The 24,235-nt window shown below is 43.0% G+C and overlaps 1 protein-coding gene across 26 annotated transcripts in view; it reads right to left on the reverse strand.

Annotated features, from left to right (window-relative positions):
- The window catches only part of LOC112252949 (collagen alpha-1(XIII) chain), a 113,919-nt gene that overhangs the window by 19,531 nt on the left and 70,153 nt on the right, over positions 1–24,235 (reverse strand). For 17 of the 26 annotated variants that reach the window (XM_024424681.2, XM_024424672.2, XM_024424683.2 and 14 more), the window contains 22 exons: positions 21,024–21,059; positions 20,220–20,246; positions 19,910–19,936; positions 18,103–18,129; positions 17,937–17,963; positions 17,758–17,784; positions 15,316–15,381; positions 13,493–13,576; positions 13,298–13,339; positions 13,169–13,186; positions 12,501–12,527; positions 11,971–12,006; positions 10,492–10,518; positions 3,361–3,396; positions 3,217–3,270; positions 2,312–2,407; positions 2,182–2,208; positions 1,963–1,998; positions 1,809–1,865; positions 1,686–1,709; positions 1,050–1,148; positions 762–896 (listed from right to left, as the gene is read on the reverse strand). In XM_024424681.2, coding sequence (XP_024280449.1) covers positions 762–896; positions 1,050–1,148; positions 1,686–1,709; positions 1,809–1,865; positions 1,963–1,998; positions 2,182–2,208; positions 2,312–2,407; positions 3,217–3,270; positions 3,361–3,396; positions 10,492–10,518; positions 11,971–12,006; positions 12,501–12,527; positions 13,169–13,186; positions 13,298–13,339; positions 13,493–13,576; positions 15,316–15,381; positions 17,758–17,784; positions 17,937–17,963; positions 18,103–18,129; positions 19,910–19,936; positions 20,220–20,246; positions 21,024–21,059 — 1,035 coding nt within the window. Of the gene's footprint in view, positions 1–761; positions 897–1,049; positions 1,149–1,685; positions 1,710–1,808; positions 1,866–1,962; positions 1,999–2,181; positions 2,209–2,311; positions 2,408–3,216; positions 3,271–3,360; positions 3,397–10,491; positions 10,519–11,970; positions 12,007–12,500; positions 12,528–13,168; positions 13,187–13,297; positions 13,340–13,492; positions 13,577–15,315; positions 15,382–15,931; positions 15,974–17,757; positions 17,785–17,936; positions 17,964–18,102; positions 18,130–19,909; positions 19,937–20,219; positions 20,247–21,023; positions 21,060–24,235 lie in introns of all 26 variants that reach the window. The other 9 variants (XM_024424698.2, XM_024424699.2, XM_024424674.2 and 6 more) reach the window with 8 other exon arrangements.

Consider the following 24,235-nt stretch of genomic DNA (forward strand, 5'->3'; position numbering starts at 1 on the left):
AACATTAATCTTGAATGTGCCAAAACCGTTGACCAAATATATCACATACAGTTTTTTAGTTTTGTCTGGTTACCTACAGATTCTGGCTGTAAGGGCATGAAACTGCCGGTAATGAGGGACGCAATGCTGCCCATCCTTTCTCAGTGTCTACACACACAGATGATGCTAGACAATCACACAATTTCTCCCAAGCAGTTATTTAATGGTTAATAAACCCACACATAGAGTGTGTTGATATGACTAACACAAATAATCATACAAGAATGGTGAAGGAAAAGTCTCGTAGACGCTGCAGTATTTGGGATGTGTTTTGGCTATATGGTATGATGAGTGTAGCCCACTCCACTGTCAGTACTGGAGTAGGTATATTACTGAAGCCTAAAAAAGGTTTCTAATTAGATAATACGAGGTACAATATGTGGTACAAAGAGCTAGCTCCAGTCCCTTTCTTCTGGGAATTATTATTTTTATTTAACCTTTATTTAACTAGGCAAGTCAGTTAAGGACAAATTCTTATTTGGCCTACTCTGGCCACACCCGGACGAGGCAAGGTCAATTGTGCGCCGCCCTATGGGACTCCCAATCACGGCCGGATGTGATACAGACTGGATACGAACCAGGGACTGTAGTGACGCCTCTTTCACTGAGATGCGGTGCCTTAGACCGCTGCACCATTCGGGAGGCCAGATGACAGTGCTACTGTAGTGTTCTGGCTTTGGCGTGGGAGTGTGTGTAGTGTCTGGGGTTCCCCAGTTACTCACAGGTGATCCAGATGGGCCCATGTCCCCCTTATCTCCTTTGGTTCCGGAGAAACCCATCAGGCCCCCCTCCCCTCTGGGGCCTTCAGGGCCGGCTGGGCCAACAGGACCTGCCTCTCCAGGCTTCCCCCGAGGACCCTGACACACAAATTAGACATCGTTGCCATTGTTGTCCTTACTTTTATCATTATTGTCATCGCCATGTTGTTGTTGATGCTGTGTTTTATCATACATGACAGGTTAACAATGCACATTTATACTGAAGAATAGACAATAAGAGGGTGATCTGACCTTCTCTCCGTCAAGACCTGAAGGGCCTGGAAGGCCAACTTCACCCTTTGTTCCTGGTGTTCCGGGGCCCCCTTGAGGGCCAGGTAGTCCAGGTGGGCCCTGGATCGATAAAGAAACAGATCAGAATGACTTATTGAAAACATATGCTGTATGTCTAGTACTGTATTCATATTAGCAAACATTGTATTGGAATTACAGTGGCAAAATACAGTCAGCCTTTAAATGGTCTGTCGGACAACATCAAATCAAATCAAATTGTATTTGTCACATACACATGGTTAGCAGATGTTAATGCGAGTGTAGCGAAATGCTTGTGCTTCTAGTTCCGACAATGCAGTAATAACCAACAAGTAATCTAACTAACAATTCCAAAACTACTGTCTTATACACAGTGTAAGGGGATAAAGAATATGTACATAAGGATATATGAATGAGTGATGGTACAGAGCAGCATAGGCAAGATACAGTAGATGGTATCGAGTACAGTATATACATATGAGATGAGTATGTAAACAGAGTGGCATAGTTAAAGTGGCTGGGTGTACACATGGCTGTCTTTCTGTTACAACGACCTGCATAAAGAAGGCCTATGCACTTCTAATGCATCAATAACAGACTTTAGAGATGTCCACTCACCATCAAAGGTACATTCCGAATATCCTAAGGCGAAAAAAAACCAATGTTAGAAGTCCTGTAACAATATATAATACTTCATGAATCAAACAATTTACATAAGGCAGTAAATAATTAGTGATATACATTTTCATTGTTGATGATTTCTGATTTTCCTGGCTCCCCTGCTGCACCTGGAGGACCCTAAAGTTAAGGGAGAAAAAAATCAAATGTTTTGGTGCAAATCTCCCAAATCTCCTTTTGACATTAATGCATGCGTTATGACAGAGCCTGCACTTACTGTTGGTCCAGCTGGGCCATCAGATCCTTCTTCCCCCTGGAGGTTGATGAAAGGTATGACAGTTACCCTTCCTTTCAATTATTAACCTCAACACAGTGTTCAACACTAAAAGGATGGGATCGAACGTTACTGTAGCAAATGAGAGGATCATGTTTAGTGATCATACATTTCCTGTTGTGCAAAAATGTCAACTGAGGTTATGGAACGTTCCCATCTCACCTTGACACCTTGGTCGCCTTTGTCACCCTGGTAAAGAGAGCACATCATTTTAAGGGGCCCCCGTGATATTATTAAACCAGGGTGTATTTTTATAACTATTCTACAGCCTCTGTTTGGGTAGCTATAGTACCTTGAATCCTGATAGGCCTGGAAGTCCTGGTGTCCCTGGCTCTCCTTTGATGCCTGTCCCCGCTGCGCTGAGTTCACCCTTGTCACCCTTGTCACCCTGCCACAGAACAGAACATGGACAGAGTTGTTATAAATGGATCATTTGTGTACCTGTTTGACATTTTACTGCATTGTTAGGAGCTAGCTAGTAACATAAGCGTTTCACTGCACCCGCTATAACATCTGCTAAACTGTGTACACAGCCAATAAACATTGATTTGATTTTGATAAGTGACTGTGCAGGACAACACTTGCTCTAGTGTATAACACTGACACTGCCCCATTGACTGAGTTCAGCACTGGTTGGTCTCACAGAAGACACAACGGACCTACATGGATCTAAATCACAAAGTGAATGACATGAAAACATCCAACAGCACAGCCTCTTGTCCACAGCTTTAGATCTCAACCCCTCAACACAGCCACAAACTCAAATCTGCAAAAAAAAATCACAGCATTCTCCAACAAGATAATGTTTTCACACATTTGCAAACTCTCTGGAAACAGGAATGTGTGGGTCATGTTAGTTAATGACTTCTCTGAAATGTTCCACTGTCACATAGGACATGTTATGATGATGCCACACCACTGCAGTACAAGCAGCTATAGTAAGAAAGCCATTAAAGGCCCAGATGTTTCAGTCCATAAGTAATGCAAAGATCAAAATAATTCTACAGAAACCGATTGGGCAGCCTAACAGAGGAGAAAGCTAAAGAAGCAACGCAAGACGAATCGCAGCTCTAGTGGGTCACAAAGACAAACAATGAGAAGATAATAGACAATTGACTTGATGGAGCTCTGGTTGTTATGGGAACACTCATGATTGACAGACACAGAGCACAAACACAATGCCCATTCCAGGCCTACCCTGTAGCCCCTCTTTCCATGAATACCAGGTGTTCCAGGGGTACCAGCTTGACCCTTTACAGTGGAAGGAAGACAGAGTTTTAGTACCCAGATAAATATAGGCCTTTACACTCTGTGTTAGCCACACCATTTCAAGGAAATTACCTTTCTTCCAGGAGTGCCTGGAAAACCTGGCTCTCCCTACGGTGGCCAAGATGGCACAAAGGTCAATGGTGGGGGAAATGAGAGAAGACAGAAATAGGGAAAGTTGTTATTCAGTAAGGCTCTTTTCATCAGTAGCCATGCCACATCTTCCAAACAAGCATTTTTCATTCATTTTGTAATAGTCTGATACAGCATCGGGCCTGTTTACATCCATGTGTTTGTCAGTTTTCTTGGAAGAACAGAATTCCCTCAGTACAGCATGCAATGGGATCAATATTTGGAAAGGCATGTTGGAGTTGGTGCATTCTATGCTCGCATATAGCTGGTCTAGGTTTGGACATGGAACTGTCGCTGATTGTCATTCGTCAAGAGCTTCTAGCTCACCGCAAGCCAATTAACCCTAGAAATTGGTTGTTATAAATAGTAAAGGAACACATGATAGTTATTTAATTCATCTCTGTGTTTGCTCCCCTCTTCAATTGGCCAGCTTAACGAGTGGACGCACGGCGGATGATGTACGGTCACAGCTGTGACCACAGGACCCACATGGGTTTATAGCGCTTATGGAAGGTTGTGGGTGCGCCCGAAATGGCACCCTATTTCCTATGAAGTGCACCACTTTTGACCAGAGCCCAGGTCAAAAGTAGTGCACTATATAGAGAATAGGGTGCCATTTGGGACACAATCCGTCTCTCTTGCTTGCTTTTACTATATCTACTTGGCTTGCTGAGACTCAAAAGTCATGTTTTAGACAGAGAGTTACGAGGGTGACTTGTAACTCTCGTAACATTTATGCCCCATTTCAAATTACTAATCATCAATGTCAAGATATGGTTCTTAAATCCAGATGACGAACAACTATTGGACCTGGGAGTATTATTCAGAGCCAAAAAAAACATGCACTATTCATCATTGGTTTGACATGCATTTTAGGGAACATTTGGATTAGGAAATGCTTTGTCAGGCAACAATCCAATCCAACAGAATACTGAGAAAGAAGGCTGGTAGTTCTTTAAGCATACAGTTTAGTTGCAGGTAACATACAGTTGAAGTCGGAAGATTACATACACTTTAGCCAAATACATTTAACCTTTTTGGGATAGGGGGCAGCATTTTCACTTTTGGATGAATAGCGTGCCCAGAGTGAACTGCCTCCTACTCTGTCCCAGATGCTAATATATGCATATTATTATTAGTATTGGATAGAAAACACTCTGAAGTTTCTAAAACTGTTTGAATGATGTGGCAGGCAAAAAACCTGAGAAAAAATTCAACCAGGAAGTGGGACATCTGAGGTTTGTTTTTCAAAGCTTGGCCTACCGAATACACATTGAGATATGGCTAAAGTTGCAATTCCTACGGCTTCCACTAGATGTCAACTGTCTTTAGAAACTTGAATGAGGATTCTACTATAAAGGAGGGGCTCATGAGACCTCTTTGAGTCAGTGGTCTGGCAGAGTGCCTTGGTCTCATGACCGCTCCCGACAGAGTTACCTCTCGTTCCAGTGCTTTTCTTCAGACAAAGGAATTCTCCGGTTGGAACATTATTGATGTTTTATGTTAAAAACATCCTAAAGATTGATTCCATACATCGTTTGACATGTTTCTAAAGGACTGTAACAGAACTTTTTGAGTTTTTGTCTGGACGAAGTGCCTGCGCCTCGTGAAGATGGATTACTGGGCTGAACACGCTAACAAGTGGCTATTTGGACATAAATGATGGACTTTATGGAACTTTATGGAACAAATCCATTTTTATTGTCCAACTGGGATTCCTTGGAGTGCCTTCTGATGAAGACCATCAAAGGTAAGTTAATTTTTATGGTGTTGTTTCTAACTTTGTTGACTCCAAAATGGCGGATATTCCTCTGGCTGTTTTGGGTTCTGAGCGCCGTTCTCAGATTATGCTTTTTCCGTAACGTTTAAAAAAAAAATCTGACACAGCAGTTGCATTAAGGAGAAGTCTATCTTTAATTCTGTGAATAACAGTTGTATCTTTTATCAATGTTTATTATGAGTATTTCTGCAAAATCACCGGATGTTTTGGAATCAAAACATTACTGTATGTAAGGTGCCAATGTAAACTGAGATTTTTGGATATAAATATGCACATTATCGAACAAAACATACATGTATTATCTATATTTCTGCTTATTGTGACTCCTCTCTTGGGCTGGAAAAATGGCTGTGTGTTTTTCGACTTGGCTATGACCTAACATAATCATATGTTGTGCTTTCGCTGTAAAGCATTTTTGAAATCGGACACGATGGGTAGATGTTTATCTTTCATTTGCTTGTATTGGACTTGTTAATGTGTGAAAGTTATATATTTCTAAAAAATATTTTTGAATTTCGCGCGCTGCCTCTTCAGCGGAATGTTGTCGAGGAGTTCCGCCTGCCCTAGAAAGGTTAAACTCAGTTTTTCACAATCCTTGACATTTAATCCTAGTAAAAATTCCCTGTTTTAGGTCACTTCACCACTTTATTTTAAGAATGTGAAATGTCAGAATAATGGTAGAGAGAATGATTTATTTCAGCTTTCATCACATTCCCAGTGGGTCACAAGTTTACATACACTCAATTAGTATTTGGTAGCATTGCCTTTAAATTGTTTAATTTCAAATGTTTTGGGTTGCCTTCCACTAGCTTCCCACAATAAATTGGGTGAATTTTGGCCCATTCCTCCTGACAGAGCTGGTGTAGCTGAGTCAGGTTTGTAGGCCTCCTTGCTTGCACATGCTTTTTCAGTTCTGCCCACACATTTTCTATAGGATTGAGGTCAGGGCTTTGTGATGGCCACTCCAATACCTTGACTTTGTTGTTCTTAAGCCATTTTGCCACAACTTTGGAAGTATGCTTAGGGTCATTGTCCATTTGGAAGACCCATTTGCAACCAATTCCTGATTGATGTCTTGAGATGTTGCTTCAATATATCCACATAATTTTCCTTGCCTCATGATGACATCTATTTTGTGAAATGCACCAGTCCCTCCTGCAGCAAAGCACCCCACAACATGATGCTGCCACCCCCGTGCTTCACGGTTGGGATAGTGTTCTTCGGCTTGCAAGCCTCCCCCTTTTTCCTCCAAACATAACGATGGTCATTATCGCCAAACAGTTCTATTTTTGTTTCATCAGACCAGAGGACATTTCTCTAAAAAGTACGATCTTTGTCTCCATGTGTAATTGCAAACCGTAGTGTCATGCACAAAGTAGATGTCCTAACTGACTTGCCAAAGCTATAGTTTGTTAACAAGAAATTTGTGGAGTGGTTAAAAAGCGAGTTTTAATGACTCCGACCTAAGTGTATGTAAACTTCCGACTTCAACTGTATATAAGGCATTCTCAAAAGTATTCATAGATCAACCAGTCTGGGGAGGAACAATCTGGAGGGAGGAAGATACTGGAGTGGCCCTATTATTTAATCTCAGATACACTGTATGGTTTATGGTCAGGGGCATACACTGTATGGTCAAAGGTCAGGGGCTACTTTCACATGGTGAACTACGTTCAACACTTGTTTCCCAGGCATTCCTAGTATACCAAAGTCCCTCTAAGAGATCACATTGATTATCAATAACTACAGTCACAGCATTCTCAAACAAGATGCGGGACAACACACATACAGTATTGCATGTTTGGGTTGACGAAACACACTGAAGCTCAAATGAAACATACTAATTGGAAGCACGTCAACCAACCAAAACATACTTCTTTGTTTGCCATATCATGTTTTAAAGTGATGAAAACAAATGATCAATGTCCATGACAAAGATCCTTAAGAATAAACCCTGATTACATGAACAAATAAGAACAGAGACACAGGGAGGAGTGATAGAACGTCCCTGGCGTAGAGAGCAAAGGCGGCAAGGCTGACTCCTAAGGGTCTGACAAAGGGGCAGGTGGCATCGCCCAATTTGGCAACCCCTACCCTCCTCTCCCCCTCCTGACCGACAGACACACAGCAAGTGCATTTCTGCTGGAGCCTCTGACAGGTGCTGTGGTTGGGGCTCACCATGGAGGGAGGGTGAGGGTGGTGCGTCAGTAGACTGCAGACTGTACTGGAGCCAGAGACCGGCCCAGCTGCCCCATGAACGCTTTCACACCAACCTGTCAGGGGATCGAAACGTGGGGATAGAGTGTCCATCCGTTTCTGGGAAGATGAAAGCACCGGGCGGGCCTCCTGTCCAGAACCCTGACCAGGGTGGGATCAGGGCAGGTGAGCGGTGACGGCTCTAATCACATGGAGCGCCTCTCAGGGGCCCCCCAGCAAACACAGCACAGAAACAGGAAGCTTTGATCTCCTGCTTCTCCAATCAGCTCACACCATTCCTCCCATCTACTTAGCTATCCCTTCCCGTCACCGTCACTCTCCACCCCCTGGTTCTATTTTCACACCAGTGTGTGTGTGTGTATGATACTCCATGGGCGTAATCTGTCGACTGACATGCCTGCTGCTTGATTTGTCAATACGCTAATCTCTTCATTGAAACGACGCGGACATGGCCTTTCCAGTTCAGAGGAAATGCCCTGAGGGTAACAGGGGAATAGATTCATCATCTGTTCAAAACAAAATGTAATGATCCCTCTGATACACCAGTAAAGAGGGCGTAAACAGTGTGAGAAACTGTAAGATGGCCTTAGAATGGCCACCACAGCTACAAGCACTGTCAGAGCGGATCTGAGGCAAGTGAAAGGAATAATAGCACTAGGTAGGTGAATAGAGAGGCCTACTTTCTGTCTTCCTCTCAGTTCTAATGTGCTTTCCAGCTGTGTTGGTCTAGGGCTCTCTGATTTTGAGGGAGAGTGAGGGTAGAGGAAGGGAAGATCCCTATTCAGTCAATCAGACAGACAGTCTGTGTCTGTAACGCTAGGCTTGGCAAAGCCTACCTCCCCACACACCACTTCCCCCCCCCTGTGTTCTGAGCACCACTGTCACCTTATCCTGTCTCTGGGTCTCTGTCGTCTGCTTACCTTGACAGGAGCGTCTCAGAGTGCCCACACAGCTCTGACCCAAGGGAGAGATGAAAAGCAGGCTTTTCTAACAGTCTAACAGGCTCATTAAATCAACCGGCCCTCTAGACCGGGGGAGAGACATCCGTCATTACAGGGCTAATGGCGAACCACTGTACAGTAATGGTGAGCTAGCCATTATGAAGGCGGAGCAGAGGAGAGCAGAGGAGGAGGTCTATGGCTGTCCTGTCTACTTCCTCTATGTCTAGCCTGGCATCTGTAGCCTGGCGACTGTAGCCTGGCGTCTGTAGCCTGGCATCTGTAGCCTGGCGACTGTAGCCTGGCGACTGTAGCCTGGAGACTGTAGCCTGCTGAGTGAGGGCCTTGAGAGATATATAGCTTGGTCAGACTTGTGGTCAGCACCATGTGGACATTAACGATGATGGCCCATGGCACAAACCTTTACCTGTTCTTTTTATGACAATCTGGTTGTACAATACAGTATTCCTGATCCAACATTGTGAGTACAAATATAGAACAAAGTTCCCCTGGGCAGAGGCAAACCCCATATCCTAAGGTGAATCTAGTGCAGCTTTGAAGTGTATGCCTGCAAAAGCACTTTCTCTTTAGTATAATTTTTTTTTGAGCCATTCCTCTCACAACCCACTGTGAGAGGAATGGCTTGAACACTGTTGCTGTGGATACCGTGTCTCTGCTAAAAGCACCCTTCCTTGAAGTGTTTTTCCCTCTCTTTCCCAAGCCCTCCACATGTGGAGTCTAATGGGGGAAACACACGCCGTCTGCTACTACTGTGTCGGGCATCTCGGGACGAGGGAGCGGGAATGTTCACCATGGAAACGGGTGGGACTTAAAGTACGGCAGGGAGCTGACAGATAAGAAAACAAGTGGCCGGACTGCATCAGTCGGTCACGTCACATAGAGGCGAGTGTCTATGAGAGACTAAGAAGGCCTGGGGGCCACATGTGTTCAAATCCCATAGGGGAATGGTGTGGTTGAGAGCAGCCCAGTTTTAGTTGTTGAAGCATTGAGGTCTGCAGCGATGGGCAAAACAGACGCATTTCTTCTGGAAGGCTCCTCCCACCAACATGTGGCGCCTTCTCTGACAAGGCGTTTTTCATTCTAGGATTGTTTGGTCTGTTTCTTTGATTGCACGACATGATGTATAAGATCAATCATCTGATGCACATTTGCCCACATATTGTGATGACTGAAATAAACGTTTGCCTTCTGATTTAGGAAAGCATCAACGGTAAGATCATTTAAAGACGATTTGCAATTTCAACAGCACAAACTCTATTAGGGTAAGTATCTTAAACAAGCAATAACAAACTCAAGTCAGACATCCACAGTGATCAAATTCTCTTTAAAATTCTTGCATATCGATATCTTGCCATGCGAGGTGATATTGACGAAAATAACTTAAGATGCCACACTCTACATATGGCTTCCATTAGACCTTCCCTCCCATCTCCCCTATGAGACCTGTCTTCCCCTCATCTCCGTACAGTGTAGATGGAGACGACATCAGAAGGAAGACATGGGCAAAGCAATCATGCTATTTCAAATAGAGGAAATCAAAAGACAACCAATGGTACCAAGGGAAATAAGTATTCCACTCATCAGCATCTAAGCCTCTGGGCTCTGAGGCCTGTCATGGTGGTCCCTTGACTGAAGGGGGAGGTGAATATTCCAGCCGACTAACCAGGAGGGAATTACACAGGAGAAGGCCGTGCCACTTGGGCTTTTTGAACTGGGATGATATCTCGACCAGACTCAGGAACCAGCCCAGGATTTGTCTATGTCTACAGATAATGACTCCCGGTTTACTTTAGATATTAACAACCTGGCTGCTGTACACCCACTACCACATGTTTTCACTGGGAGGTTCCTCTCCTATGAGGGTTTTCGTGAGATAATTCAGCCCATTCATGAAAATATATTAACGGACCAAAGCCGGTGGGGTGTGGTCTCTGGGGTGCATTTGTGCCTCAGCAGGTGTTCGGACTAAACAATAAGCTGCCAGAACTCCCACATTGTGTTTTTGACAGTCCGAGAAATTGACATTGAGCCTGTGAGACACCATTGCTCATCCTACCTATCTAACCAACAACACACAGAGAGAGAGAGAGAGAGAGAGGGACATAATAAGGCTCTTACCCTCAGCCCTAGGTCTCCCTTCAGTCCCTACGGAAGGAGAGAGAGCGACACAGATAAACACAAAACAGTTACATATTATAAAGGATTCCTTTGATTTCTTTTTCAATACACGAACATACAGCTAGACGAAGTTGAGAGGTAGACCCTCTCCTTCTGCCTCTGTAAATGTAGTTGCACTCCTGTAGAATGCCACCAGGTGGTGCAATAGACTCTGAAAGCAGGGGACTTGTGAACGAACGTTTGTCGCAGCTACAGAAAGGTATTGGACCTCCATTAGGAACAGGGTGCAGTGGGAACATGGGAGAGTTTGTATTTCAATGCCTTCCCATTTCAGTACCTCAAACACCTCGGAACATCTAAAGTGCAATACAAACTTTCAAAGGGGTGAAATGCTCCTCATAAGAACATGGACCTGGCCTTAGTCTTGGTTGTCCTCCGGGTAACCTGCTGTAGGGTTGACCAACCTCCTCATAAACCGGACCGAGCTTTTTGAGGCTCTGTCATGGGAAAACAGTGCGATTGAGGAAAGCTGGAGTTTACAAGGCTATAACATAACCGGGAGCTTGGAGCTGTAGGTTCTTCCAGAGTTCCCCAAAATAGGGGTCAAACACAAGTCATTAAATGGGAATTGTCATACAGAAATATCTATTTTTACAAACTCGCCCAGTTTGAATCAAACTTTCAATATATCACTTGAGGTAGTGTACTAATGACTTTGAGCATGGATCATAGAGGGGCTGTGGTTTGCTGACAGCCAAACAGTTTGACATTGCCCAGATGGCTAAGACGTTTAACCTGCTCTAGAGGCTCGTGTGGATGTGACCCCGTTCTGTTGGGGGATGTGAGAGCCATGCAGGCTGTTGCGGTCTCTCTCTCCCTCAATCCCTCTTACACCCCCCCCCCCCCCCCTCCCTCTCTCTCTGTGCAGTCACACTGTGTGCTGGCTGAGCCCAGCTCACTGAAGGGCAGAGGCTGTGAGAGTGAGCCCTCCAGAGGAAGTCCATTAAGCCATGGAAGGGTGGAGAAGGACAGGCACGTGGAGAGTTTAAGAGGCACGGCTCTCTCCGCCCCCCACAGTACTTCAAAGCCAAGGTTAGCTCCGACAGCAGCCCAGTGGGAGAGAGTGTGTATGGGTTTGTGTGAGAATAATGCTCCCTTGACCAATGATGGTATGAGACTGTGTCCATCCCTGGATTTCCTATACAGTATAGTATAATACTAAAGGAGAATGTGAGAGCAGAGGGAGAAAGAGCCCATGTTTAGTGGGGAGACAGGCTACAGTTGGGCCTGGGTATATAAATAGAATTAACTGTGAGTAGTTTAAGCTCTTAATACAAAACCTGGGCTATTTCAGAGAGGCAGGAAGTACACTGAGGTACAGGAATGGCTGCATGCTGATTTTTGATCCTGCTGATAGTGTGGTCAGTGGTACAGGTCAAATGAGACTGATCAACAGGTAATAAGGTTCATAAAAAATACCTTGGGGCCTTCGGGACCAGCAGGGCCAACATCACCCTATGGAAGAAAGACACAGAGGTCAAACGGGGAGACACAGAATGAGAGAGAAGAGGGTGAAAATGAATGAATGAAAAGGTAACCGGATGCAGAACTGCAGATGACAGCAAGACAGATAGGTCACAATGATTTATACAATCCACCGTTCAGCAACTGGATTTCCTGTGACTTGTGCTAGAGAACACAGCCCTTTGGCGATTGGCACATTCTCTGTATGAATGTAGCCATTCTGACAAGCAGCAAACAGAGTGTTTATTAATCAAGTCGTGGGATGATTAAAGGAAATATATTCCCTCTGGTTGTGCCTTAATCCCAGCAGGTGCTTGATAATAAATACAAAATAATTCCACTACTAAAGGGAAAATAGACAGTCCTTACTTTTCCTCTATCGTGAAATACCTATAAATCATGCAAGGCACAATTTGTGAGTTTCTAGAGACCACAAATTCCAATTGAACTATGTGTTTAAGCTTAAATTGAGATCCAAAACCTACCTTTATTCCTGGCATGCCTGGCTCACCCTAAAATGACAAAAAGGTTCATTTAAAGTCACTCTAACAAACAGCACATGTATAGTAGACACGCCTCCTCTTTCATTACATGGATGGGTCAACAAAAGAGTAAGCACTACTTTAATTCAATTTGGGGAGTTCAAAGACTGGTTTACAACCAGATGGCCATATCTTGCCACAGTCCAGTTGAGGGAAGGTATTCCTTGTTGTGAAAGCCAATCAAAAGATACAGTGCACACTTCTTTCAACTTCTGGCTGTGATATGAACTTGGTTTAGTTTTTAATGGAGAAATTGGTTGGGCGAGCTGCTAAAAAAAAAAAAAAAAAAAAAAAAAAAAGCCCTTCCTGTCTGTTTCCATGCTTCACAATCTAAATTCCCCATTCTTAATAATCCATGGCAATATACAGGAGGAATATAGTCCTCTAGTCCAATAGCAACACAGAGAACAGGAATAAACACCCTGAAGGCTTCCCAACATGAACATCAGATACAGAATGACTGGAAGCTACACGTGACAATCGAGAGATATGGGCCAATCACGGATCATTTGCGTTTCATACGTGGAGCTATAAGTAGTGGTAATACGTGTCCACTTGTATGTAGTTTATGTATAATGGTGTTGATTATGGAGAATAGAAATGACGTTCACCTTCATCCCTGGCAGGAGCTGGAGAAAATGGGAAAGGAAGATGAAGAAGTCACAAGCATGTCAATACCAAATTTCCATTAGGAAAATACATAAGTCCAGGAAATAGCAAGAGGCATAAATCAAACTCACCCTTGGATCTTTTCCAGGTTTTCCTGGTTCACCGGGTTTACCCTACATCAGATTAAGAAAAAATATACATCACCGATACAATAATTTTCTGGGCAAACACTCATAGAATTTCCACTTCCATGGCCCTAGCCTTTGCCTCAATGCAGTCGCTGGTCCAGTCCTGATTGTGGTGGTCAGCTGGCTGAGGGGACTCACCGGTGGTCCACTTGCACCGTTCAGTCCGGGGGTCCCTGAGGGGCCGGGAGGTCCTGGTGGGCCCTGAGCTCCAGGCTCACCCTGCTGAGAGACCTACAGTTATCATCTGCTACGTGATGATAGGCTATGCCAACGCAACACATCAAAGCACTCCACATACTGGGAGTTTTATGGCGGGCAATATTAGCAAGAATCTAGACTTATCGGGTGTTTCTTTTCATTAAGCACCATGTTTGGAGAGAATACCACTTTGAGTTCAAATGAGGATATATTTGGTGTTTTTGTGTGCTTCAAATGGTTTATCCTGTCAAAACCAGTTTGTGTTTTCAACAGTACCAAGTCATTGAAATAAAAAAGGCACAAGCTGTCTTTTCTGCAGCATCTTACGATCTCGACGTGACGTGTTAACTTCAAGGCTCCAAAAGCGCCAACTGATCTCTCTTTAGTGTCACTCTGAGGAAACTCAACTGTGAGCCAGGGGAATTAAACCAACACAAAATAGAAGACTAAACAAAATCAAGATGAACATATTTACGAGGAACAGATACAAAGAGGAAAGAGGCCTACACCTCAACTAACCATGTCTTGATATTCCAATGTCTAGCTTACGGTGATATGATCCCATTGACCTATGTCTCAAACATCTACTTTCTTTATTTGACCAAACTCAGAAAAGACACTTTCTTAGAAATGTATTTATTGTCTTACACACTAAGACCATATCTCCAAGGTCATTTCCATTTTATACAAAGGACTGTCTAGATATGACATGAAAAAAAATACGCAAACATATTATTTATTACTGTACATGTGGTTTAACTTTAGAAACTTCATAATACACAATATTGGCCTTGAATCTAAACACTTCCTAATCACTGTGGAGTAGACTGCACCGTGTTTACAAGGAGCACGTCTTTAGCTCAAGCTGAGCTTCTGTGATCAGGCCGGACATCAAGGCTCAGATAACCCAGAACACATCCATCGACAATAAATCCATATTTGATCAATTCCATGCAGGACGGATGTGTCTAGCTATGATTTATGATCCAGGTGTACTTCCATTAAATTAACACATTCCGTTATGCTGATTCCAGGGGTTCATTTTAAACAGCAGAGCTAATTCCGCCTAAATCTGAGTGGTATTTCCCCTCTAAGTCTTTAGTGTTGGATCTACCACAGTGTGTAGCATTGTCTCCAAACAAGGTATTCCATCCTGGCACAGAGAGACTGCACACCGGGGGAAACAAAATGGAGGAGGGATGCCAACAGAGGTCCACCTGTGCCAGGGGCCCGCTTTCTAACAGAGCAGGCTGGACTCTGGGCACAGGAAGGGACACTGAGGTCCTTTCAGAGGATTGGAGACTCACTTCCTGCCAGAAAAATGCTTTTCTTTCCTGTTCTTTTCATATCTTTGCTAAGGTTATGGAAATCATAGAAGTTAGGCTGTTTATGTTTGCCTAAAAAAAAAATTGTTGGACCAAGTAACAAGCCAAGTTGGGATTTTTTTACATTTCATTCACCTTAATGGAATTTAAATTGGCCTTGAAGCCTGGGGCATTTACATAATCCACTTCATATACCCTCTATGGTCACGAATATGCTCAAAGTAAATAGTATTGATTTGTTTATTTTTGGGATTCCAACTGTATCTACCAAGTGTATCTCAGACTCTATCCTTGTCCTCTTATCACAGAATTCAGGTTTGAGACAACCAGGTGCCATAGAGGGTTAACAGAGGATTACGGGGGGGTTGGCGGAGGTCGACGGCGGTTGGCATCCAGAGAAAGGCAGAAAGGGGCCGGAAGGGACAGAGAGAAATGTACCTTGAGGCGCTTTAGGATTAGAGGGTTTATTTGAGGCATGTTGCGCACGGTGATGGGCAACATCTGCTGAGGTCACAAAGCACAGGTGGCCAGCGGTGTAAGAAAGTCACAGGGCAACAAGTTCACCAGGAGGCCAGGAAAAGGAAACAGGGCAGAATGAGAAGGGGAGGGGGGGGTTGGGAAGGGAAGAAGAAGGAGAGAAATAGAAACAAAACATGAGCGTGAACAGCAAGAAAATGTCAAGGCAGGGAGAGAGGAGAGAGGAGCTGGGAGAGAAAGAAAGAGAGAGCGAGCGAAGTAACAACAGTGCAAATTAGGGGCCAGGAGTTGGTGTCAAAAGGGAGTGTTGATGTCCCTCGATGGTCAGATTGGATACTCATACCACGATATACACTACCTTACTTCAGGTCAAATACTGTACAACATGGTAATTGATCAGATAAAATGCTGCCAGTTTAAGCAATAAGCAGCCCCATTGGGTGTTTATATAAAAGCAGCAGTTGAGTTATTTAGACATCAATCTCCCAGATCAACTGTACTCCTGCCCCCTGTCCTGTTGTAGCTGAGTGGAGATCAGGTAGGATTCAGTCTTGCCACAAAGAGAGTACAGACTTACTGTGGCCAATCCTCCAACACAGGACTGTACAATACGCCGCTTCTGTTGAGATTCACCAGCATTATCAAGTACAGCTTTAAAGAGGGCTACAATACGTATGGTCCCATTGCTTTCTCCATTCAAATATAGCAGAACCTGATCTGTACAACTTGACTACTTTTAACAGAGAGTATATATTTCCAACTTGATGGAAGGTATATTTCGGTTTTTAAAAAAAAGCTATGTCCCCACCATATTATCTGAAGTTGCCAAAGCAATGTTTCCGTGTCAAAGACGTTTGAAACTAAATTTCACATAACATTGATCAAGAAAAATGATATGCTGAGGTATCAATGACGAAATATGTACAATATGTGATTAGTGATAAGTAGAGACAGGGACCATTGCAGGAGCTATCCACCGTACACACCCACATGCCGTAAGTTGCACCACCTTAAATTTCCCCAAAAAGTAGACGTAAAATGGCTTTTTGACACAAAACCATTTTCACCACATTCAGTGGCAATAGAGTAAAATACAGTATGTGCTGCATTTTCTGGCATTCAGAAATATAATGAATGAAAAGAGTTGAAAATTGAGACCGATGTCTGTCATAATATGTCCACTCTGAATCTAGATAAACAGTGGACAGTGTGAGAACCAGGCCTGGTTTGGAGAACAGCACTACTCTACTGTAAACTGTTGACCCCACCGGTGGAGGACAGAGGCTTAGGGACACCTGGGAGTGGAGCATTGGCTGTCTTTGCAGCACGACTGGGACACAGTTTTGGGGTCACCCACAAACCTTAAACGTCAGACTGGAAATTACAGCAGTCAGGGTATTCACTGGACGATCCTGTACAAAGAGGCCCTACACCCACATGGGCCACACACCCACATATAATAACTGTTGATATCTACGTCTCACTACTAAAAACACCAACCCACCCTCCCCCCCAGCTCCCCCTGTAGGACAAGTGGACCCACCCGCTGGCAGGGACCTCCCATGCAGTGTGTGTGCCGGGGGCCCCCGAGACGTTTATGAAAACAATCCAATGCACGCACAGTATGGCGGGGGCACCAGCACAGGTTGAAGGTTTTAAACAACCCCAAATGCTCTGACCTTCTCCCTCTCAACTACACATTCTCTGCTATACTTGTTTATTTAGCCTAAACACATTGCAGAGTATATCAAATAAGCATTATTTCCCACATGCTTTGAGTTGTTGTCATGAGCTCTTTGATTCTTACAGTATGCTTTACTGGGGGAAACAAGAGACTTCACAGAAGGCATTACATAATGGGAGGTTGAATTACATTGGAAATGGACATTGGAAATGGCTATCTGAACAATCCCTGAGCACACAGGAGAGTATTTTTCTTGGCACCCCCACACATAGACCTTTATCACGTAGTGTGCTCCAGCAGGCTACCAGTAATTGCCTTGTTTTCACTCAAACAGCCAAGCCCCTGAGAGAAGGCCTGATTTACATAATGGGGCTGCCTTTCTCTAACAGTATGTGCTGCATGTGCTACTCATCAGACTCATTTGTCTTGCCTCGTTTTTTTCTCCACACACTACCATTACAGTGCAGACCCCACAATTAACATGGTTTATGTCTGTACCTGTGAAGAGAACAATGTTATTTGCTACAGAGAACACATCACAGAGACTCCGACTCAGCATACAATTACATTTTAGCACCATCCACTGCGGTGCTACGGTAAGTGATCGCCGAGGGGCAACTTTCCCAGCAACAAAACGATCACAGTTTAGCATGGTCATCTAGAGTCACTCTATAAACATTCCAAGGTGTACATGAATTAATGTGAGATGATTCATTTACCCTGTGACTGTAGTCTCCACATAGGCCCTAGAGAGAGAGACGGATAGTGAGTTAGAGACTCCCCATTTAAACAAAAAACCTTGTCATTTTGTAATAAACACTTACAGTCGATTATTACCACGAACATTATGGGTGAATCCAACTCTCACAGCTTCAGAAAATGTCACTGAAAAACTCACCTTTTCTCCTTTCTGACCAGATTCACCCTAGTAGGTAAACAGAGGTGAAGAAGGAGAGAGGAATGAGTGGAGAGAACAGATCATTGTGAAGAGAGACAGACACATTAATCAACTGATGTCAAATAACAGAAAAGCTGTCAAAACCTGAAAGGGAAAAAAAACTTACTGGAACTCCTTTGGGACCACGTTGACCCTAAAAAGTAATAAACAGTACATCAATCAACAGATGAAAACCATGTTAAAACATAATGTTGTCAAACTGTCAACATTTTATAAGTGCCACCTTTCATTTCAATGTACAATGCATGTGACAAAAGAGGATAAATGGTTTTGTTTTAAGAGGATAAATGGACACGAGGAGAATTCAACTAGATCCAACTAGATCCAACAGGCACACCAACCAAAGGGCTGCACCAACCACTTGTCATAGCCTGCTCTGCTCCGTTTGACTACACATCAAGGCCTGGGGAGAGCTGTCTAACATCTGTCAGGCGCAGGACTAGTTGATAAATGAACCCAGGGAAAGTGCACAGTTGGACACATCAAGCACACTCCATGACCGTGACCCTGTCGCATAGGAGTTCCATAAAGGCATTGTGGAGACTGGAAAGACATAATTTATGCATTTAACAGACTGGCCTTCGGTACCCGTTAAAATATTGTTTGACAGTTTTTGGGAGTGTGGGAGGAGAAGAAAAGTGGCTAATTAAATTAACATTAATCAACATTCAACATTATCCACCCACTTGGACCAGGACAGACATGCCATTTGTGTTGGCCCAGGCCGGCTCCCTGCATGTGAGCTTCTGTAGGAAGGCAGCACTCCAAACACGCTCCGAGCGAAAGACAGCCGACGTGAATAACCCCTAATAAAACAAAGCCCCCTCATGATAACTCTCCAAGTCCAACAAAGAGTAATGGCTTTCTAACAGAGACACAAAGGCCCCTAAAACCGGCAGCTGGCCTGATAAAAGCCAGACCGCTGGCCTGGAGGACCAGACGTAGAAACAGCCTTCAGGGGCACCACAACCATCGTCCAAGAAGAATATAGTCTTTAGGTGAACTGGGTTTTATCTCCATTTAAAAAGGAGATTGGAGAGAAAGGTGATCAATAAAAGTAGGATTCAACCTCCAAGAGGAGATTTGTCCAGCGGTCACAGGGCTGGAGGTGAAGGGGTACGGGACGTTCAACAGTCATTGTGTCTCATTCAGAAGCCTCACAGGAGTCATGTGGGCCTATAACGATGTCTGAGTAATGGGATATATCATCTGTATCCCCTGACACCTCAGTGGAGAAATGTGGATATCTCTGAAGCCTAAATAAGTCATTTTTGAGTGATCCTTTTGGAGAGGAGATATTTATGGTTAGCCTTTTATGCAACAATTGATGCTTTCTGTGGTCTGCCTGTTTTATTTGTGGTTCTTTTATACTGTATATTTAGAGGTGCATTTAAGTGTTTCCAAAGAATTTGACGCTCAAAGAATTGGAATCACCATATGCATGAAATGCACAAGTCAACCGATTGTTTGCCTTTGCTCCTTTGTGCTTTATCTCGGTCAGTTTTACCTCTGATTGAGAACCCGAGAGTGGATTACAGCTGAAAAACCCATCTAGTTAAATACGGCCAGACATTCTCCCTGTCACTTAAAACAGGCAACCCCACTGCTAGACAATTACTCCCCCCACAAAAAAAAAATCAGGCCACAACAGTGTTTTCCCAATGGATTTAGTGGCTACACTTTAGGGCACAAGGTAAACATCCTGCTATGAGGTTCACTTGGATAACAAATGGTGCTTAAGCAGAAATGACCGACGTGCACGTTTATGGTGATCACATTTGTAAGGCATTCAAAACGCATAAAGACAGTGTTTGAGTCCTTTGGAAGTGCAGGAGTGTATGTCTACACTACAGACTGCAAAATGCCTACAGTTTCACATGAACTGCAAAACTGTGTTGTAAAACGATGCTTACCAAGTCTCCTTTCAAGCCGTTCTGCCCCTGTGTGTGCATAAAAGAGTGAATGCATGTGGTAAAAGAATCAAATCGATTTCTACAGCTCCGTCTCTTTGAATATCTTGGGGAAACTGTTTTGAAATATAAATAACACTATTACCTCCGTCCTATAATAACAATAATGATACTAATAGAGATTTTATTACAATCATGACCCTAATCATTATGAACTTAATTATCCTCATCATCATCATCATAAGGTGGTAGATTCTAGGCTCTTAAAGTACTTCAATTATTCAACATTTGTCAGAAATGGGGCGAAACTCACGGGCTTGCCGTCCAACCCAATTGGACCCTAGGATCAAAAAAAGAGGGGAAGACATTTCAACGCAGGTTATAAGCAGTCATAACACACATGGCTGCACAGACCATGGCACTGATATGAACCTACTTAAGGAAGGGAAGAGAGGTATTTCCAGGTCAAGAAAAAAAAAATGGAGAATAGAGCATGTTTTGTTTTCAAACTTGACACAACATGTAAAACAAGCACGTTAAAATGTAGAGAGCTTGGAACTACAAGGTTCTGCATTTTTGTCAAAATAGAGTCATTGACATAGCCTTGTCCTGTTCAATATTCTCTACCTATATAGTCCTCTAAATACCCCCAATTCATGTTGATACGTTCAAAATAACACAACAGAACAATTGCTGACCCCATTCAAACCAATGAGGCTTTGGGGAACTTTAAAGCCAATTATATCAGAACCATTTTTTTGCAGATAGAACCTTATAGTCCTGAGCTCACGACATAAAGAGCAAGCTTTGTTATTGGACATGGTGCTATTCCTGATTAGGAGGCATAAAGGAGACAGTAGAATGGCTGCAGATTTGAATAAAACAAGACCAATAATCAAGGCACTTATGCACTTAACCAGCCAGGTAATTTGGTCAACTTCGTGTTTACGCAGAATCTGCTCACAGGAGATTACCAGCCAGGAAACATCTTATTTCTAACGTTTTGACATTTGGGAGCTTCGACTACATAATAAAGCGCCACTTGCAAAATAGTAACCAAAACATTAAAAACACAGATTATGAAGACTTAAAGACTGGGGAAGCTGCAAAGTCTTACCGGGAAGCCTGGGAAGCCTCTAGTTCCTGGCTGTCCCTAAAGTGAATCAGAAATAGATGTTGAGTTAGAGGGATTCTTTTTCTGCTGGAAGATTGAGGTGAAAATCTGGTGAAAGAGGGTCAGCGTGAGAGGGTGCCATTTTTCTCTTCTATAGTAATACATTTGGGCAGAGCTGTAATTGACCTTGACAGGGCGAGTGCTACCGCAGACTACCGGGAGAGCCTGCTGTGGGAGTTGTGGAGGGGAAACCAACTGACTCTCAAAACAAAAAGGAAATAAGAGGGAGAAACCCAACACTGAAAAGTCTTAGAATAATGAAAGAAACAAAGGATGGCGCTTTCTGATCGAATCAAGATCGACTGCGAATGAGAAAAAGCCAAATAAACTGAATGAGTAAATGTCAATAATGATTCATGAAAATGCTTTGGTTGAAGACATTCTGCACTAGGTGTGGATATGCTACTCGGCCTGTGGGACTAGAGGAAGCCAATCAATATCCCAGGAAAAAGAGAGGGGGCAGTAAAGACAAACTGGGAGAAAATGACAAAGAAGAGGTGAACTTTCCTAATGAAACAGGTTATATGTCTGAGACCAGACTAGTTGTTGGAGGCTATGCATGTTTTTCCTCCGAAAGGGATCGTCTGTGTTGAAAAGACAGTTAAGGACACGGCTTATGACATGCTTTGCACATGAACCTTACAGACAATGTAGAACACTGATAAAAAAATACTATTCACAATATGGGACCATTTTCTCTCAATCTTGCTGTTGTTTTGTGCTTGAACGTGCAAAAAGTGTTGAGCTGTATGTATGGTCAACTGACTTCATCATTGGTTTATTTTATTTATTTATTTTACCTTTATTTAACTAGGCAAGTCAGTTAAGAACAAATTCTTATTTTCAATGACGGCCTAGGAACAGTGGGTTAACTGCCTGTTCAGGAGCAGAACGACAGATTTGTACCTTGTCAGCTCGGGGGTTTGAACTTGCAACCTTCTGGTTACTAGTCCAACGCTCTAACCACTAGGCTTGGGACAAATTCAGTTATATGTGTATAAAGTGCTAAAAAGTAAAGTATTTGGTCCCATATTCCTTGCACACAATGACTACATCCAACTTGTGACTCTACACATTTGTTGGATGCTGTTTGTTTTGGTTGTGTTTCAGATTATTTTGTGCCCAATAGAAATGAATGGTAAATAATGTATTGTGTCATTTTGGAGTCACTTTTATTGTAAATAATAATATAATATGTTTCTAAACACTTCTACCTTAATGTGGATGCCACCATGACTAAGGATAGTCCTGAATGAATAATGATGAGTCAGAAAGTTAGACACACAAATATCATTCCCACCAAAAAAGTATGTTATTGTAATGCTGAGAGGTTAGCATATCTTTGGGGTATGATATATGTGCGTCTGTAAGTTTCTGATTCGTCATTATTCACAATTAATTCAGGACTATCCGTAATCATGGTGCCATCCACAGTAAACTAAAATGGGGAGACAATGTACAAAAAGCACTGTAATTTCTAATCGGCTCACCCAATATGGATGGAAATACCTTCAAATTAAAACTGACAGTTTGCATTTGAACCTTATCGTCATTGCATCATTCCCAATCAAAAGTGCTGGAGTACAGAGCCAAAACTAATACAAATATGTCACTGTTCCAATACTTTGTAGCTCACTGTACATTTTGTATTGTCGACATAGCTCATCCTACATATCTACTGCTGTACATACCTTTTTATTATTTATTGTCTATACTGTCTATACACACACCACATATTTATATTCCAGACATTGCTCGTTCTGGTATTTCTTAATTTTTTGTTCCTTCTTCATTTTTACTTCGTTTTTACTTTCTTGGGATTATTTGTGTTTCAGTATTGCACTGTTAGAATCTGAAACAACTGCATGGGTCCTTTCCCTTTGTTTCCCTGTGGTCAGGTTGCAGTAGAACAAGGTCTTGTCTAGTCATCTGTCAAATGACAGTGTGCAGGACACGGGCAGATAACAGGCAGCCTGGCTACCCATCCACATCGCTCTGGCCAACTAATGTTTCTCCTCCCCGATGAGTCTGTATTTGCGATTTCTAGAATGCGAACACATTCTGACCGTTCTGATTGGTCCCAGAAACCAATGGGTTGGGCCAGAACCGGCCTACGTGACGATGTTATCAACTTTGATACTCCTATTGGTTACAGACGATCCAATTGCGAATGAGTTTGTTTTGTACAACGCCGCTCATTTTGCAGTCACAAAAACAACTTCTAGGATGGCAGGGTGAGTCGTCATTCAAGATAAGAGGAACCACCTGGCCAACCTAAGCTGTAATTTCCACTCTTTTCTCTTCACCTCGCCACCAAATCCACTCCCTCTCCCTTTCCTAAGGTCAAGAGTGAGTCTCTCATATCGACTTCACCTGCTGTGGGAAATCACCTTTTAAGTACCCTTGCTTGACTGGTTCTCTGTGTACTCCTTCACTCTCCTGCTGTGCTTTACTTCCTTTGTAGCCTGGTGTTCATTAGAAATGCCTTATTACCGGCCAGGGTAGTGGGCACACAGGTATGTAGCTAATTGTCAATTGGGAAAACAGATGTCTGGTCCTCCTGAGTAGCCAGTTTATTGGCTCCACAACAAGGTACTGTAACCCCGCGGTCCAAAAACCAGGGCGGAACAAGAAAACCTCGAAATAAAACATGTCCAATTCTTCACAGCATAATCAAAAAGGAAATTGCAAAAGTGAGGTCCAACACAGCAACCCTTTTGTCTGTCTACTGATAAAAGAAGAAGAGAAATGGAGAAGAAAGGAGTTGAATCAGGATAAAGTCTTATTTTATCTCACGAACATCAATTATTTAATACAATAGGGACCATTGGGTTCTGGTGTCTGGAATACTTTATTAAGAGGTATAGGAATGTTTTCACTTCTCATGCTGAGGAAACACGGAATGATCCAGATTACAGCCAAATCGAAGCTCTGGTTTCCTCAGAAAATGCCAAAGTACTCTCAAACAACCTGTAATTATCAGTCTTCAATCTCCATTAGCACGGTGGTGGACAAGCTCAAGAACTTGTTCTGGAAAGTCCTGACAGGCAAACATAGAATCTCTGGTATTTGTGCTACAGTATGTGGTCATGAGTATGAGGTTCACAATATATACTCTTCATGTTGACAAATTCATGACATTACTATCATGCCAG

The sequence above is a fragment of the Oncorhynchus tshawytscha genome, linkage group LG06, assembly GCF_018296145.1.
Source record: "Oncorhynchus tshawytscha isolate Ot180627B linkage group LG06, Otsh_v2.0, whole genome shotgun sequence".
NCBI lineage: Eukaryota > Metazoa > Chordata > Actinopteri > Salmoniformes > Salmonidae > Oncorhynchus > Oncorhynchus tshawytscha.